This window comes from Notolabrus celidotus, chromosome 9, assembly GCF_009762535.1.
Source record: "Notolabrus celidotus isolate fNotCel1 chromosome 9, fNotCel1.pri, whole genome shotgun sequence".
Taxonomy (NCBI): Eukaryota; Metazoa; Chordata; class Actinopteri; order Labriformes; family Labridae; genus Notolabrus; species Notolabrus celidotus.
In genome coordinates this window covers 20,999,537-21,017,860 of record NC_048280.1, presented here as the reverse complement: position 1 = coordinate 21,017,860, position 18,324 = coordinate 20,999,537, and the positions used below count along the sequence as shown (strand labels likewise).

At 40.6% G+C, this 18,324-nt stretch overlaps 2 protein-coding genes across 2 annotated transcripts; both read left to right on the top strand.

The window, feature by feature from the left end:
* The first annotated feature begins 1,807 nt into the window (after positions 1–1,807).
* si:ch211-214j8.12 (uncharacterized protein LOC100000539 homolog) lies at positions 1,808–7,635 on the top strand. Its single transcript, XM_034691549.1, is given in 9 exon segments — positions 1,808–1,913; positions 2,976–3,229; positions 3,335–3,501; positions 5,470–5,547; positions 5,549–5,650; positions 5,652–5,685; positions 5,754–6,370; positions 6,372–6,664; positions 7,161–7,635. Coding segments are annotated over 8 exon segments (1,911 nt in total). The 5' UTR covers positions 1,808–1,913; positions 2,976–3,003; the 3' UTR covers positions 7,555–7,635.
* A 2,618-nt stretch (positions 7,636–10,253) lies between these two features.
* Positions 10,254–17,123, top strand: entpd4 (ectonucleoside triphosphate diphosphohydrolase 4). Its single transcript, XM_034692060.1, is given in 14 exon segments — positions 10,254–10,460; positions 10,841–10,960; positions 11,720–11,917; positions 12,003–12,142; positions 12,145–12,207; positions 12,362–12,512; positions 12,653–12,756; positions 13,044–13,103; positions 13,201–13,331; positions 13,882–14,048; positions 14,127–14,451; positions 14,916–15,001; positions 15,131–15,292; positions 15,903–17,123. Coding segments are annotated over 13 exon segments (1,830 nt in total). The 5' UTR covers positions 10,254–10,460; positions 10,841–10,952; the 3' UTR covers positions 16,138–17,123.
* Positions 17,124–18,324: the final 1,201 nt, after the last annotated feature.

Sequence of the window (18,324 nt, the reverse complement as noted above, 5' to 3'; positions counted from 1 at the left end):
TGTTAAAGGTAAAATTTGTTGTACAGAATAATTTGACTGAACAACAATTTTTGTTTATCTAGCACTTGACCGATTCACTTCAAAATCTGCAAAGTGAAAAGTAGGCTTGCACTTAACTTTGTGCCTTATTATCCAAGTCAGTTAGCTTTTTTATCCTTAAACAGTTTTACAGCTGACATTGTTGATCATAGTGTATCTATATATCATAAATGTTACTTATAAATCTATCAATCTGATCAATCTATTAAATCTTAGAAAAAATAAAGGGAAATTGAAAGCACTGATTACTAAATGACATAATGATGTATTTACAGGTTTTTTAGATGATTTTTGTAAAGCAATGAAACATTTGTTAATTACATCTCACTGTGACATCAGATTTCAAATGTAAAACACACTCTTGTGTTTCTATGATGTGTCAAATCATAAGAGATTGAAATAAAGCACCTTCATATCTGTTTCTTTTAAATAATGTTCATCTCATCTATGTGGTCATTTTACAGGTAGCTACTGAGCAGAAATCTTTAGGGAGGATAAAACACATGAGTTAACAAAATGCAAACTGCCTCTTCATTCCACTAATAGAGTCTACAGTTTCTTTCTCAGGTTGTCTTCACCATCTGTGACTGACGTCAAAAAGATTCAGATGGCTGGAGTCAGACATGAAGATGGTGTCTGTCATGTCCTACTGACAGAAACACATATCACATGTGCACTGAAGAGAGCCAGCAGTGTCACCATGGCCACAGGAAGGCGACACTGTGCTTTAGGAAATGACAAAAGTGTATGCCTGCATTAGTAAAACTTCAGCTGATAGTTGAGATGGAGCTGTACGGGTGGTTATTGATGCTTCGTTTTTAAACTACCGGCTTCAACTAGTGTCTATGACAAGCATACAGTCAAAGTCAACCAATAGCAACAGATGGTAGTTTTCATAGAGAAATATAATTTTGAACTGCAATTGACAATGTAACCCAATATGCTGTATAAGAGCTTTTCTCCTGTGTGTACCCGGGGGCCTTAATGTTGAAGTAGTTCGCTGTCATATTGGTTACATAACCACTGGCCTGTCTGTCACAGAACACCATAATGCCATTGTCACAAAATTACTGGTATATGTTTCCACTGGTATCCCAGCTAGCAATGTTCTGTTCTAATAATATTCTGTTAATGTTACAGAGAATGTACTGTAATGTTTTCAGCAGGAAGTTTGCTTTGTGTTCAAAGAATGTTCTCTTGTAACATTCTCCAAAAACATTAATAAAATGTTGGGTAAACATTCATAAAATGTTAAGTGACAACAGTGCCCTAATGTTCTTGAAACATTCTCAGCGGGAAGTTTTCTTTATGTTCACAATTTGTTCTCAGATAACATACTCTAACAAAATTAAATAATCTGTGACCCAAAGAATGTTATCAAACATCCTTTGAATGTTAAAGATAAAACATTATATCTTTGTTCTAATCAAATATCACCGTAATATTGTTCATTAAAACATTTTGTGATTTGAGGCGTCAGAAACATCCTGAAAACATTTTTTACATGTTGCTTTGATAATGTTGCTTCTTTGTTATTAAGTAACATTATGGGAACATTTCATAGAAAACATTCAATAATCTGTTACCTAAAGAATATTATCAAAGCATCATCTGAATGTTAAAGACAAAATTTTCTTCTTTCATTGATAGTTAACAAAAAAGGAACATTATTTAAATTGATAAACATCCTTAAGATGTTCTCTGAATGTTACACTCAGAACCATGTCTTGAAACATAATCAGAATTTATAGTATGTTAGCCAATGTGGTGAAAACATTCCCTGCTAGCTGGGATCCAACTCTGTACATTGTTGTTTTTAATTAAATAATAATAAATCATAAATCCAAAGCTGTGGACATGGCGTGATGGCAGGGGTAAGTAAGAAAAGTCTTTTTAGATAATTTATTTAGTAGTTTTAATTACCAAATAATTTACAATGTTTCCCTCAAAGTGAAACCTGTGAGCTGTTTGAAACTTTTCCAACAAAAGTACTGCCCCTTTACATTGTCTTTCAGGAGTACGCACACACTTCATTACTGGTGCAATTATTTGGCCCATGTGTACGAACTGGTCATGTTTAGATAGTTCAGAACTTAAATCGAATAATTTGGGTGTTCAAGGTTGTCTGGAATAAGTGGCAACTGCAAGCTTAAGGCGAAGTCGTGCCTGCAAGACTAAACTCAGGGCTGAAACTCACGACCTTTACAATCAGGAAGTACTTCGGTGCATTCATAAAATCAAAGGTTGTTGCTGTCACTGTACATTTGTCTTTCCCTCAACAACCCACCCCCTGTCTTGCTCAGTGGATAAAACATTATATATATTATTTTGAAGGTAGGTCCCCATCGCGCAGTGTAAAGTCTTTGTTGTTTATTACGTTGAATAAATGAATTGATACCTTCCTCTTTCTCGGACTTTCCTCCTAAGTGCCTGAGTTGATTTGATTTATAATGTACAAAGTATCATTCATATAAGCTTATTCTGTATGCATGATATTAAAAACTAATGTATCGATGGGGCTATTTGAAGATATCAAACCGTACTTGTTTGCATCTGAACATTGAACTCAATGAGAGGCAGAGAGAATAGTTAATTTGAGTAGGCCTACAACTTTTTTTTATCTTGATCAAATTATGTCTTTTAAAAAAATCTACTTTTAAAAAATAAACTATGAAGGAATTTAAGTAAATCAGCTTTTAGTGAAAATTTAGATCCGTGTTCCCCAAACTTCTTCCTTGCTTCTAGAGCAATGTGAAGTCTCCTATAAATATAACTACTTTTCAAATCTATGCCATTTGAAATCACCTGTTTTGGGGCTTTGTCCATGTTAAAACGACTAGAAAACAAAAAAACAACTTAAACTGAAGAAAGAAATTGAAACAGGTTAATATTTTGACATCAGAATCCTGACTTTTCTTGTCTTTCATCTACCTCAGGACCAAAACCAACTACTAAAGCCCAGCGATGCCTCTGTTTCGGGCAACGGGGGAAAGTAGCAAGTTAAAGGCTCAGTCCAGGAGGAGGAGGAAGGTACGTGGCATGCCAGATGATGATGGCTCTGTCCTTTCTCTCACACGCCTGTGTCTGCTGAACCTGTCTGACAACATGAAGGATGTGTGGGCAAAAGACTATGCTGACAACTACCTGGATCAATATTTCTTCAGACACATGGGGCCTTTCAACTTACTGCGTGAGTTTGTGCTGGTATTTATAACAGAGAATGCTCATCTTCAGATTAAGTGATTTACAGACTGGTTGATTCCTTTCTATTTTCTGTCTTTCGTTGTCTCTTTAGCTGGTGAGCTAGTAGAGGAGCTGACGTTGCTGCTTTGCGACAGGAAACAGCTGTCCCGAGCAGCCCTCCATCTCCTGCTGGTCCCTCAGCTCCGAGCTCTGTCTCTGGAAAAGTGTCCCGGTCTTGCCACCTCTGCTCTTTGCTCCCACATTGCTGCACGTTGCCAGGTCAGGCAGACACCTGTATTTCTTTGTCACTGGTTCAAAGTGTTAATGTTTACCACCTTTAGGCAAAATGCTGCAGCTGAGAACATTCAAAATGGAAGGATTGAAAACAATTTGACTGTTCTATATGTATATGTCTTAAATATTATAAAAGTTCAATAACTCCTGTGGTAGTATTTGATACTTTTTCTCTCGCAGCTCCTTTTCTACACTGCTAATCCAGTAAATAGAACAACACAGAAGCCACATCTGTTGCTCCACATGATTTTCTGTAGATAAAGGGTATACTGTCCATGTAATAAGTCGCAATATGTGACAGTTCAATGTTCAATGTGTGACAGCTGGTTAATGGTTGTAAGTCCTTCTGTAAGTACAAGGCTTACATTTTCTTGTCATATATTGAAGAATATACACTTTTTAAACCTACAAAGAAACACAGATTGCATACAGATACTAAAATCAATAAAGTACTGTGGCCCTGAAGTGCAAATCACAATGGCAAATCAGAAAACACTACGGCAAATCAGAAAACAACATTTAAACCATGTCCTTCCGGGTCAAAGGATAGACCAGTCCAATCAGTAGGGATGGGTACCTTTCACATTTGAACCAATACGGTACCGATACCCGGTACCTGGGAATCGGTACCGGTACTCAACGGTACCAATTTTCGGTACTTGTGTGTGTTTATGTGGTAATGAATGTTAATTTGTTTAATAATAGAATCTCAATTTTTTTTAAATTTAACATATTTATTTCATTCAACATGAATTGAACAGAAACAGGCCAGGAAAAAAGGTCTCAACCTGGTCTCAATTTAATCCTCATGCAGCTCTGCCTGCGGTGAGTGCGTGCGCCCATCAGCTGCAGGCTCCGTTTGGCGCGCTCCCGCGCAGTGCAGAGAGCAGAGCGCAGTGAGCAGAGACGTCCACCTGATCAGTCTCTGACTTTATTACAGGGCGAAAGTATAAAAAATCACCTACTCTTCCACTCCCTCACAGTCACGAGGATGCGTTTAGGTACCGAAACATGATACCGTTTGATTTTACGTGAATCGGTACTTGGTAGTACCGACGGAATTCGGTCAGTACCTATAAAAGTACCGAATTCGGTACCCATCCCTACCAATCAGCAACGAGTCATGTCCCCCGAGGGTACCTTCTTCTTCCGGTTTGGTTAATGCCGTAGTGTTTTCTGAACTGCCGTAGTGTTTCTGAACTGCCGTTGTGATTTGCACTTCAGGGCCACCATAATAAAAACATACATTCAGGCACAACAAAGGACAACAACTTCCTAAAACAAAATATGCTTAGTCATACTGCTAGCCACTAGCTGACAGCTCTGCTACCTCTCAACTGACTTCATTTCAAAAGTTTATGAACAAACAAATTTAAGTGATTTATTCTACCTTTGTTTCTAACATCCACGAGTAAAACAAAAACAGTACTTACAGACAAATAGTGTCCAAGGCAGCAATGCTGAAGATAAATGTTGCAGTTGAAGCAGCAGCAGTCTAATCAGCACCAAAAGAAGTTAACTCTTTATAGTCCAATGCCCCTAAATGACCAGGAGAGGGAAGTGTTAAACAAAAGTTAACATTCATACCTTTACTTCTGGCTTTTCGCTTGTGATCCAGTCGCCTAGGACAAGTGCCAATGCCAAATATAAACAGGGCTTCTGTCAACAGAGCTGTCAATCCTGGTGTGGTGCCCCTTTTTTAGCATTTAATGAGTAAAACTGCTCAGGAAAAAAACAAGTACACATTATTAAGCATGATAACAACCTAAATTTATTTGGGATATAATTCAATGTGAAAGTTTGACCCATGTCACATCTGCTAATATGAAGGAGATGGACGTTAAGACCTTTACTGCTGCCAATCAAAAGAGAAAGCTCTTAATTTGTGTCTTATCTTTTCGTGAGCTGTCATGTTGCCCATCTTATAATACAGTCCATGATATTTCCCCTCAGGGTCTGTGGAGTCTGGACCTCTCCGGAGCTCAGCAGCTGCCTTCAAAGATCTGTCAGACACCCTTTGCTATTTACCTGCCTGCACTCGCTCTCACTTGCTGGAACACCTTGTGATGAATGTGTAATCAGGACAATCGCCCTACAGTGTCGACGTCTGCGCAACCTGGACATTTCCCGGTGTCATTTTTCTCTCTCCTGCTGCACTACTTCCTCTTGGGGTCGGAGCTTACTTTCATCCTCCAACTGTCTGTCCAGTGGCTCCAACTCTACATCCAAATCTCCTACATCTTGTCCTGCACATTTTTCTTCCCCCAGCCCTCTGCTGTCTTCCGCTCTGGATATCGCGTTTGGAGAAGAGGAGGGAGACCCTGTGGCAGCTGCAGCCTTCCTCTCCTCTCACTGCCCTGCCTGCAGAGAGTGGCCATGGAGGGTGTTCGCACAGGCCTGCTGTCTGATTCAAAAACAAGAGTTTTACCAGACTTATGAATTCACTGATAGAGAAGGGGTACCCCGGCTGGATGAGTTGTGGAGGCAAAGGTTGGACAAAGACAGGGGGAATAAAAAGAGAGAAGGAGAAAGAGATGAGGATGAAAAGGTGGAGATATTGTGGGAGGGGTCCAGCAGTGAGAGTGAGGAGGATTTAAACAACGATGAAGGACCAGGCTGCTCTCAGAGCCGAGCTGAAGAAAAGAGAGTCTTGTCACAGTCTGGTGATAACCTGATCCTGCGGCTAAAGGACATCAGAGGCTTATCGTGTAACTATCTGGGCAGTGTAAGTCAGTTATGTCCAAATATCCACTCCATATCTGTAAACATGGATGATGATGAAGATGCCAGAGGAAGAAGTCAGGGATCTTTGTTAGCAGCGAGCCTGCAGACATGGTCAGGTCAGCTGAGGAGCCCTCATGCTGAAATACCAGGGCCCTCTGCTGGATCTACTTCCTGCCTTGCAAGTATCAGGCTCCTCCTTGTCATGTCTCACCCTGGAGGGAGTAAAAACAAGCCCTCACACTCCTCTACTGGACATCATCAGGGCCTGTCCCAGACTCAGAGACCTGATCGTCTCTGCTGAGCCTTCAAGCATGCCACAGGAAGAAGAAGAAGAAGAAGAGGGAAGAAGAAGAAGAAGAAGACCAACAACGAGAGGGAAGAACAGAACGATCAAGATCTTCCACGGCTGCCCAACCTTCACTCCCTAACACTCAAGTAAGGAAACTGTCATGGTTAAAAAAGAAAATGCCAAGAACTAATGACTCATGTATGATAGTCCAAATTAAAAATTAAGATACAGAATCAGTGGATTGACTGTTTTTTCTGATACAGACTGCACATATAGTCTTGTGTTGGACGCAGCTATATTGGGAAATATGTAATTAGGGATGGGCATTTCAAGCCAAAATACTATTCGATAATCATTGGCATCTATTCGACGATTATTCAAATCATCTCCCCCCCACTGTGGATTTATTTTTTACCCGATATGTTTTTACTACTACAGTTTTACAACTTAATCAGGGACTTTTCCAAACTTGTAGCAATTTGTTCCCCCAAGTGTTCATAAACCTGGTGTGCATTTATATTAATTTTATTTTCACTTAACAGTGATATATTAAAAACAGGTTCTTGCATATAACTTGACTTCATATTAAACTAATACTCTTGTCCTCTTTATGTCTCTTGTTTGTCTAAAGATTCTTCTACGAGCACAGCCAAATGAAGCCTGTCATGTCCTGGATGTCCCTAAAGAAGGTGCTGAAGTGTCTTCTCTCTGGTTCTCCTTTACTGGAGACGCTCTCGTTAGTCTCCATTCCGTGTCCTCTGAACTCTGTTTTACAGGATGTACTGCGCATGGTGGACATGGACCTGCTTCTCTGTGTAGACTCTACAGATCTACCTCCTATTCCACTTGGGCGTCTTCAGCACATTGACCTGCAGAGGACAGATGTCAAGATAGCAACAGTGGAAAGTTTGATGCTGCAAAGCAAGAGACTGAAGTGCATAAATGTGAGTTACTGCTGGCAAATCAGTCGGCTTGAGTGCCTCAACTGTGCCTCAGTCAGTAAAGCCCAACTTGTCTGGTCTTAGTGAGGAGATGGTCAGCTTTCATTACAGAATCAACAACACCTACTCTTATTAAAACCGAATGTACATTTACATCGTCAATGACATATTTGTATCTCATCTTGTATGTACTTAACTCTAAAGTCCTGTTATTTTTGTTGACAAAGCTTTATATAACATGTTTTTGCACTAACAGATCACAGTATGTCCTTTATGATAACCTGCAGGTCTCCAATCAAAAGACATGTTCAGGGCACCATTGGCCAAGCGGTCTAAGCATGTGTCGAAACTACTGCTACAGCCTTTGTTGCAGAGGTTGCAGGTTTGATTCCAGCCTCGACCTTCTACAGCATGTGCTTCCCACACTCTCTGTCTCTCTCACGCTGTCCTGTCTATTAAAGGCGAAAATGCACCAAGAAATTTAACTTTAGAAACACATGTTCAGATAGTGCCTTGAATGGACACAAACGCATCTTCGACACAGTGTTGTATATTTAAATAATTTTACTTTGTTTTCTAAGGTAATGATGAAATGGAAATTCAGGTCAGGGTACCTTACTTACAGTAGGAAGTCACTAAAAAAAATAAAATGATGTTTGTTCAGACTAAATAAACTGATTCGTAAGGCCAGTGATGTTGTCGGTTGGAGCTTGACTCTCTGACAGTTGTGGCAGAGAGGAGGACTCTGTCAAAGCGCCACAGCATCATGGACAACATCCACTACCCTCTACACCTTGCTGGTGAATCACAGGAGCACATACAGCGCAAGACTGATCCACCCTAAATGCACCACAGAATGCCACAGAAAGTCATTCCTGCCTGTGGCCATCATTCTGTACAACTCCTCCCTCTGATGCCTGAACTATATTCTGTACTCTGTGCAATAACGTGCAATATCCCTGCCACTTCAACATCCTGTATATAATATCTTCATTCCCAGTGCTATTGTACATAGCGAACTGTAACTATTCTGTGTTTCTGTATAAACCTATTAAATCCAATTTATATTATTTTTTATATTAGTAGTATTTTATAAAAGCATTCTGTAACAACTGAATTTCCCCCCGGGATAAATAAAGTATTTCTGATTCTGATTATAAAGACGGTGGAGAGATGTACAGCTGTGCTCATAAGTTACATACCCTGGCAGAATTTGTGATTTTTTTGACCATTTTCAGAGAATATGAACGATAAGAGAAAACAGTTTTTTTTCCAACTTCCTAACGGACAGGAGACAGCAGGTGAGGCTGGGGAGCACCAAATCCAGCACCCGGACCATCAGCACTGGCGCCCCACAGGGATGTGTTCTCTCCCCACTGCTCTTCTCCCTCTACACCAATGACTGCACCTCAGGGGACCCCTCGGTGAAACTCCTGAAGTTTGCAGACGACACCACCGTCATCGGTCTTATCCGGGACGGAGACGGGTCTGCTTACAGACAGGAGGTGGAACAGCTGGCTCTCTGGTGCAGTCAGAACCATCTGGAGCTGAACCCGCTCAAGATGGTAGAGATGACAGTGGACTTAAGGAGAACTGTGTCTACTGTGGACTCTTTCAGGTTCCTGGGATCCACTATCTCCCGGGACCTGAGGTGGACCTCCCATATAGACACAATCAGAAAAAAGGCCCAGCAGAGGATGTACTTCCTGCATCACCTCAGGAAGTTCAACCTGCCTCAGGAGCTGCTGATCATGTTCTACACCTCCATCATCCAGTCTGTTCTGTGCACCTCCATCACTGTCTGGTTTGGATCTGCAACCAAACTAGACAAACACAGACTGCAACGGACTATAAGGACTGCAGAAAAAATCATCAGTGTCGACCTGCCCCCCATCCAGGACTTGTACCTGTCCCAGGCCAGGAAACGGGCATGTAGCATCACCGCTGACCCCTCACACCCTGGACACAAATTCTTCAAACTCCTCCCCTCCGGCAGGCACTACAGATCACTGTGCGCCAAAACAACCCGCCATAAGAACAGTTTCTTCCCCCCGGCTGTCACTTTGATGAACACTAAACCATAACAGTGTCATACCTATCAGATAAATACTCTCTGTAAATACACATGTAAATATACAATGCAACAATTCTCCAAGCAGAATTCCATATTTCTATTTTTTGTATTATTTAACTACTATTTCTATAATGTAAAAACTACCTCTGCAACTCACCACTGCACTTTACCGTATTACTGCTACTCACCACTGCACTTTATCATATTATTTTAGCCTGTACATATTAGTCATGCCTATTAGTCATATTTGTTGTTCTTTTGTATTTATAGCTGATGTTATTGTTATTATTTTTATTTTATTTTATTTGTAGGTCTTATTCTTATGCCTTGTACAAAGGGAGCACAGTTTACCAAAGTCAAATTCCTTGTGTGTTTAAGCATACCTGGCCAATAAAGCTGATTCTGATTCTGATTCTGATTCTGATTCTGATTCTGATTCTGATTCTGATTCTGGTAGTGGTTGGGTGAAGCAAAATTTGTATCAATCAACTGTGTTTACTCTTTTTATATCATAAAGACAACAGAAACTACCCAAGAAACCATAAATTCTGCCAGGGTATGTAAACTTATGAGCACAACTGTATGTTTCCTTGTGTGTTTGTTGTTCTCCTCATCAGAGGACAGTACTGCGGTCCACCCAGTAGGTGGCGGTATTGCGACGTACAACTGATTTCTACCAGCTTCTAATGGCAAAGAAGAAGAATGTTGGGCGGTGTGGAGTTTGCCGGTCTGGTTGCTTGTAAATCGGGCCACGCGGTGATAAAAATCAAACAAACTTCTGTCAGTACAACACGTCACTAACCTGAGACCTGCTGCTGCCACATACCACACCGCTACACATTAGCCAGAGGTTAGCATCTGGCCGCTCAGAAATGTCTTTATATCCTGAACAGAGGGGACTTTCACTTCTTTGCTAGTAAGTATCAAATCAGCAATACACTGCAAACATATAAGTTCACCTAGGTGTGAGTGGCGGTGAGTGAAAATGTGTAAGATTGGTGTCTCATAGCTCGCTTCTACAGTGTAACACGTAATATTAGGGGACTGGCTCTCTTTAGACTCTGTTAAACGCTGATGTAAGCACACATTTGGGGTTTTATTACACTGCTGTGCTTCTCTCCAGTGTGATTGTCTTGTTTAATGCTGTTCTACGTTTAGATGACCCATAACAGCGTCGACACGGAGCGAGAACATAGTGTTATGCTTTGTAGTCAGATCATATCGTTTAACATCAGGCCTCTCCCGTACAAGTGTTTGTCATGAAAGTATTTATATGTTATAATTTCATCTCTAAAGGTCACAATGACAGGTACAGGAATCGGGATGGAGCCGTTGAACGAACCACACGTCCCTCCCTCAGCAGACTGATCCTAAGAGATAATCCAACAGGTTGAAGGCACCCTACATCATGGGAAGGTTGGTCTACTGTGGTCTGTGGGAATGTGGTTCATGTGTCTCTCGTATGTAGGGTTGCCAACTTTCTCAGTACCAAATAAGGGACTGGTGCCATGGTGGTGTGAGCATAATGTGTGAATTCAGCGTATGTTCATATTCTGATTCAACTGGAAATGCAGAAAGTGTGTATATTCCCTTTAATCCTTACTGTATCATTATGTAACCTCATATGAATAAACCTCAAAGAAACCACAATTTGGCTCTTTGCATCAAAAAACAGGCAAAAGAAAAATTAAATACAGAAGAGGAGTATGACTCACCAAATGAACTTTCTCCATGGATACTTTTTGCTGCTCTTGACTGACTCAAGCAGTCTTTTGTCCTTTTGCACATCCAGAGAGAAGTCCTTACATGACAAGTCACAGTTTACAGATATTTGAAGTTCATTTTTGATCAGCTCTGTGTTGCATCTGTTTCTTGAGTCTGACTATTTAATGGCCATCAGAGAGAAAATCCTTTGTGATTGGATGACAGGTGGTGTGATTGGCACATGATCTGCCACTGCTGTTTTATCTGATCTAGGATCTGTAGAGTGCAGTCTGCTGTATTTACAAGAGTTAATAATCAATATACGGGACGATTGAGGTCCCGTATGAAACAAACCAATTTAGCCAAATATACGGGATGTCCCGGCTAATACGGGACAGTTGGCAATCCCACTCGTCTGTGAAATTACAGGCACACTTTGCTCATTCTTTCCTCTCTTCCATCTGTTGACAGGATCAGCTTTTCGTGCCTTTTCCCAGCCTCGTGGCATTTCAGTCTGCCATCCCAGGTTCTTCCTCGGCTCCTGATCCCCTCCCTCAGACAGCTGCTCTTCATCGGCCTGGTATTCTGCCTCATAGGACTGCTCTACCTGCTGCTTGTCTCTGGACAGGGGGCCTCCAGCTGGACCAGAAAAGAGAATCACTTCCACAGGTGCATTAATAGTTTCTTCCACAATGCTTATGTAGGAATAAAAACTCCTAAACATGACTGTAGCAATCCTTCTTTTGTTTGAAAGGCACCTGGCAAGGGTGACTGATATAGATGCAACAGACACAAACAATCCCAACCTAAACTATGGCCTGGTGGTGGACTGTGGCAGCAGTGGCTCCAGAGTATTTGTGTACTGCTGGCCCCGGCACAACGGTAATCCTCATGAATGTTGGACATTCAGCAAATGAGAGATCAACACCGCAAGCCAGTGGTCATGAAGATTAAACCAGGTATGATGCAAAGTCCCTTTCTCATTGTTGTAAGATTAAGAGCGCTTTCTGTTTCAGTTTTGTGAAATTATCAAATGTTATGCCAGAGATATGATGATAAGGTCTCTTGTTAGATGGTGTAAAGCCATATTATTGGTCTCCTTTTCCTCTGTAGGTATCTCTGAATTGGCTAAAACACCAGAGAAAGCCAGCGATTATATTTATCCACTTTTGAGCTTTGCAGCTCAACACATCCCCAAAAACAAACACCAAGAAACACCTCTGTACATCCTGTGCACAGCTGGAATGAGAATCCTTCCTGAAAGGTACGGTTGCATGATCACCATGCTGAATTTAAAGTCACAATATTTCTAGAAGCTCCAGATATAAAAGTAGCTGCAAGAAATGTCAGGTTTAAGACGCATCAAGTTGCACTGAAAAAAATCCAATACTTTTTTTTCCTTAGTCAACAAGAAGCGCTTCTTGAGGATCTGAGAACGGACATCCCAGTCCACTTCAACTTCCTCTTCTCTGACTCCCATGTGGAAGTCATTTCTGGAAAACAGGAAGGTAAATAATGTGAAAAATAGGAGTTAACAGGTACAAAAAATGACTTTACTTTACTACAACTTGTTGCTACTTTTAAACTTTTGGGGATTTTCATATCTCACAGTGACGTTTTGGTGTTTTCAAACATTTCTCCTACAAGACAGTAATGTGGGACATACATTTTCAAATTCTTACACGGTTGTATGAAGATTTTCCACTGCATCATAGATCTTAGTTAAGTAGTGCAAGATTGACTCTGTGGTTTAAAGTTTACATACAGTTTAAAAACACGTCCTCTTTGGCTGCAGGTGTATATGCATGGATTGGAATAAACTTTGTCCTTGGAAGGTTCAACCATGTGCACACTGGTAAGTAGCCAAACATGGTGCATGTCGAGTGTGCAATTAAGATTTGTACACATATCCTCCCTGACTGACTGACTCTGTCACCTCCGTGTCCTCAAAGAAGGGGAAGCGGTAGTGGAGGTTAATGTTCCGGGCAGCGATCAGCAGGAGGCGCTGGTGAGGAAAAGGACTGCTGGTGTTCTGGATATGGGTGGGGTCTCCACACAGATCGCATATGAAGTGCCCAAAACTGTAAGCTTTGCTTCTCCACAGCAGGTTATTATCCACAACCAATTCTGTTTTGTGCTGTCTTTGTGTTTTTGCCACTCACCCTTTGTTCTTCTCCCTCCTTTCAACCTCTTTCATTCCCTGGTTAAACCTGTATGCACCATTTTTGTCCCATGGAGATGGTCTGCTCTCCATTCATCACTATTGAAGGCATACTGTAAGCCTGCTGCATGACTCTAGCAGGATTTCTTACTTGAAAACATTCGAGTAGAGACTGTCAAATGCAATGGAAGTCGTCCCTGTCAAGTATTTTTATGTGTTATAGACATGTATTGCTCAGTAACAGGTTTGACGTACAATGCTTGACTTTTTACTGTCATGGTTATTTCTTTACACCACCATCATTTTCTATAAATTAAACATTGACTTAGCTCACATACTTTAAACAAGACATAACGGTATTCAGTTCATAAATGAATGTCTTCACCCCTGTTATCTTAAAAAAACAATAAATAAGCATTGATGTATTATTAGGGTGTTATTATTCCCGGACTGATTTTGGTTTTCCCCCTAGGAGGAAGTTGCCAAGAATTTACTGGCCGAGTTCAACCTGGGCTGTGACGCACATCGAACAGAGCATGTTTACCGTGTTTATGTGTCCACCTTCCTGGGATTTGGAGGAAATGCAGCACGCCAAAGATATGAGGAGACCCTCATCAGGAATACTGCCACCAAAAACAAGTGAGAGACCAATCTAATTGAAGTACCTCCCACCACTTTTCGCTGCCTTTATTGACATCTCATTACTGATTCATCCAGGCTCGTAGATCAGCACATTGGTGAGAAAGCAGAGGCTCCCCTCCTGGACCCGTGTCTCCCTACAGACCTGCAGGATGAGATTGGCCCACCGACACAGAAGCTCCATCTGAGAGGAACGGGAGACTTCAACCTGTGTAGACAAATTCTCCAACCGTATCTCAACCGCACCAATGAGACCCAAACCTCCCTCAGTGGGATCTACCAGCCGGAGATAGACTACAACAACAGTCAGTTCTACGGCTTCTCGGAGTTCTACTACTGCACGGAGGATGTACTGCGCATGGGCGGGGATTATAACGCGTCTAAATATTCTCAAGCTGCCAAGGTAAATGCATTTTATAGAATTAATCACATTTGCTCTGTTAAAGTGTGTGAGGTTGATTTATACCTGGTACTGTGTTTAAAACTGCTTTCTGCTCATGTACAGGTATTATTTGTCTGACAAATAGCTCATCAAAATGTGACGGTGTTTTTCCTCAAACGGTTTCACATACCACTTCACTGAAGGAATTTAAGAGGAGTGTGTTTTATGTTTTGCAGAGTTGTGTTTCTGCTTCCAACAAAGCTTGGAGAACTGGATTATTAATTTTTTTTAAATGGCAAAGCTGCTTTTAATAACAGTTCATACAGCATTCTAAAAATACATATTAATTTGGCTAAATTTGTACTGGCCTTTGGATTTTGTCAGTATAATGCTGCTGTAGATCTAAAGTCTGATCATTTGAGAGTAACAGAGATTACTAAAGTATTCATTTCTCTTGATATTTCTGGTTATTTAACCTTTTACAGAGTTACTGTGCCACCCAGTGGAAGACTCTTAGGGAACGCTTTGACTCTGGCCTGTATGCCTCACACGCTGATCTACACAGACTGAAGTAAGTCTCACAGGATTACCGCTCCATTTCGAAACCTCAACCAACCAGTTGGCCACACCCTAGAGAAAGATGTCTGCTAGTAGGGACAAGAATATTCAACAGCCACTTTATGTTTTTCTTTTCTTGCAGGTACCAGTGTTTTAAATCGGCGTGGATGTATGAAGTATTACACTCAGGCTTCTCTTTCCCAGCCAACTATAAAAACCTGAAGACTGCTCTGTTGGTCTATGATAAGGAGGTCCAGTGGACTCTTGGAGCTATTCTTTACAGAACACGCTTTTTGCCTTTGAGGTAGGAATGATTTCCTCTCCCATGTGCCTTTTTCTACTAATCAAACTTTAAGTTATGTTTGCCAGCAGAGACTATTCTCTTAAACACCATGTCGTATGATTTTTTCTCTTCCATAACCAGTGATTGTTCATGGAATGACCTGTGTTTAATCCCCTGTAATAATGGCACTCTTCTATAATGAGCAGAGCACTGAGGGTTACATAGTACAGCTTTCTAGCAGCAGGATGTTAATACAAGTTAAGAGATTTCCCTGATCTCAAACATGTTTCTTCCTGTGCAGCTAAACTTTATCAAAATCTTAGCCAATGACAAACTCGAACTGTTCACCAAAACTAGTATCTTTCAATGTCATGCTATAGCAGTTTATTTGTGGACTAATCTTAAAAAATCAATTCATATCAGATTATAAACTCACGTGGGGTTAATCTTCAAAAAATAATTGCTACTGATCAGCTTACTTTGTTCAAAGCTGCAGTTTGACAGGTTTAATTTGGGGTGCTTGTTAGATCCTCAATCAGATCAAGACTGCTTACATTTAAAAATGTCCTGAGCAGGATTTCTGTATCTCTGTGCCTGTTTCAGATGTGTTACTTTTTTTTGTCTCCTTCAGGGACATCCAGCAAGAAAGTCTGAAAGGATTGCACTCTCACTGGCGGCACAGCTTCTCCTTTGTCAACAACCACTACTTGTTCCTGGCTTGTTTCTTCATTGTGTTGTTGTCCATTATGCTGTACTTACTGCGACTCCGCCGCATCCATCGGCGTCCAGCTCAGCGCTGCAGCCCCTCTGCTGTAACGTGGCTGGAAGAGGGCATTGGTTCGCCAACACTCCCCATCAATCTCTAATGTTTGTAGGGCATAACGTCTGGACAGCATGTCTGACTTTCCAAAGCCAGTTGTCACTCCTTTTCTCTCTGAAGTCATCTTCTGAAAGCAACTTCCTCCTATTGGGAGTTTGATCAGATGACTGACAAATGGGAAAATGAGGAACATTTGTATGAGTCATCAGGCTTATCTGAGCCATTAATAAGTTTAAGTTATTTTTGTTAGTATTAAGATGTCTCTAGAAATCATGTTCTTGCCTGCCACATACTGTTTATAAAATCAAAAGGCGACTGCCTCCAGGTGTCTTCTACTTCATTTCTTAAACAGAAAAACAAAACGGTACCTTGCCTGCTAGCTAAAATCCTAGCCCAGATTAATATGTAGTCTAAACTTGTTACTGAGGGGGTAATTTATGGGGCATTGCCTTTTATTTATGCCTTTTTATATATATATGATCACATCTTATCTTTGTTTTTATTGTCAAATGGTACAAAGATGACCATTTCTGCAAGAACCTCAAATGCAATATGATTTATAATCAGTAGAAGGAGCACTTTTAGATGCAGTAAGGATTATTTTTTTCAGACTGAATGTTTTTTCTTTCTGATGTGTGTGTGTGCTTGAGTGTGTGTGTGTCCTTAATTGTTTTTGCCTCAACAAAACGAGTAGCCTTTTAACGGCTCTATCAGTGCAATACATGTCTTGTCACTGTTGGGAAACGCTCCAAAACTGTGTGCTGCTCCTTTATCAGGAGTACCAATCACTCTTAATTAAAGCCCTGCTGAAATTCATGTCTTGGCACGTCTGACCTTGGAGTTGGATACTGTTGCATATTTACGTTGAGCTTCATTTTCAGAAGCCGTTCTGTCACTGCTGTGAGGGGAATTTAAATGAGCGCACACGCCCTGTTTTTAATATGGAAATAGTCTACTGCTAGGGAAAATGTTTGCACAGATGATTGCTAAATAAATGTCACATTGAACTTCAGAAATAAAGGTTTTATTGTACACCTGTCTGGCAATTCATGTTATATTAAGAAAAAAAAAAGCATTGTGTGTAATTCTCTTAATGAGCCTTGAATTGGGTTTTGATTTTGAAGGACAATAACAACACACTGGCACAGAAAAGGTGAGCTGATCTGTATATGGGTTTTGATATAGAGTATTGTATGAGAGCCTCAATCCAGTCTTGTATGCTGCAATAACTCATCAATGTTCAAACATTCACATCAAGGCACTGAACACAGTTTAACTATCTGTTCTAGCTGTGCAGTGGCATCCTGAGATACGTGTTGATAGAGCTAGTGGTGGACAAAGAACACAGCTTCATTACTTAAGTCAAAGTATAGATCCTCCTGGTCAAATATTACTCCAAAACAAGTGAAAGTTGTACAGTCAAATTATTACTTGAGTTAAAGTACTGAAGTATTCAAAGTACCTTTTAAAATATCTAAAAACTTTGTATTTTCATAAAGCATGTGTGCAGTCAAGAATACATAGGAGTACATTCTGTTACATCATGTTTATTTTGAAACCATTACTTGAAATCTCTACAAACTATACCATGGAATAGAAACAGAAACTAAGTTACTCCAAGCATAGACAACTTAGTTTGAAATGTTCATCTGGAATGAAACAAATGTTACATAGCTCAACACACTTTCTCAGGTTGGACAGTGAATTTTTGTATGTTTGGGCAGAGTGGGAAACAGGAAGAACATTTCAAATGATATGTATCATTCTTCATTTCAATAACCTCTAACATGGGCTGAAGATATGGCTGAGTGCTCAGGTGGAGAATTATAGCCATCATTACCACCTCTAAATGAACTGCCTGATCTGAGTGAAATTTGCTCTGTGTTTGCTCCACGTTCAACCGTGGAGACGCACGATATACAGGTATGCCTAAACCACTGAGACAAACAGAACTACACAAACACACTTTACTGTCTGAGGGATCAGATTTCAAAAGAGAGAAGGAAATTCATGAGCGGACTTCAAAGCAAAAGTAGTGAGTAACTAGAGCATTGATGGAAATGTAGTGGAGTAAAAAGTACAATAATTGTCTTCTGAATGTAGTGGAGTAAAAGTAATACGTTTCCTCAAAACATAATACCCACGTAAAGTACAGATACTCAAAAAATGTACTTCAGTATTGTACCCAAGTAAATTTACTTTGTTACTGTCCACCGCTGGAGCACATCCTTCC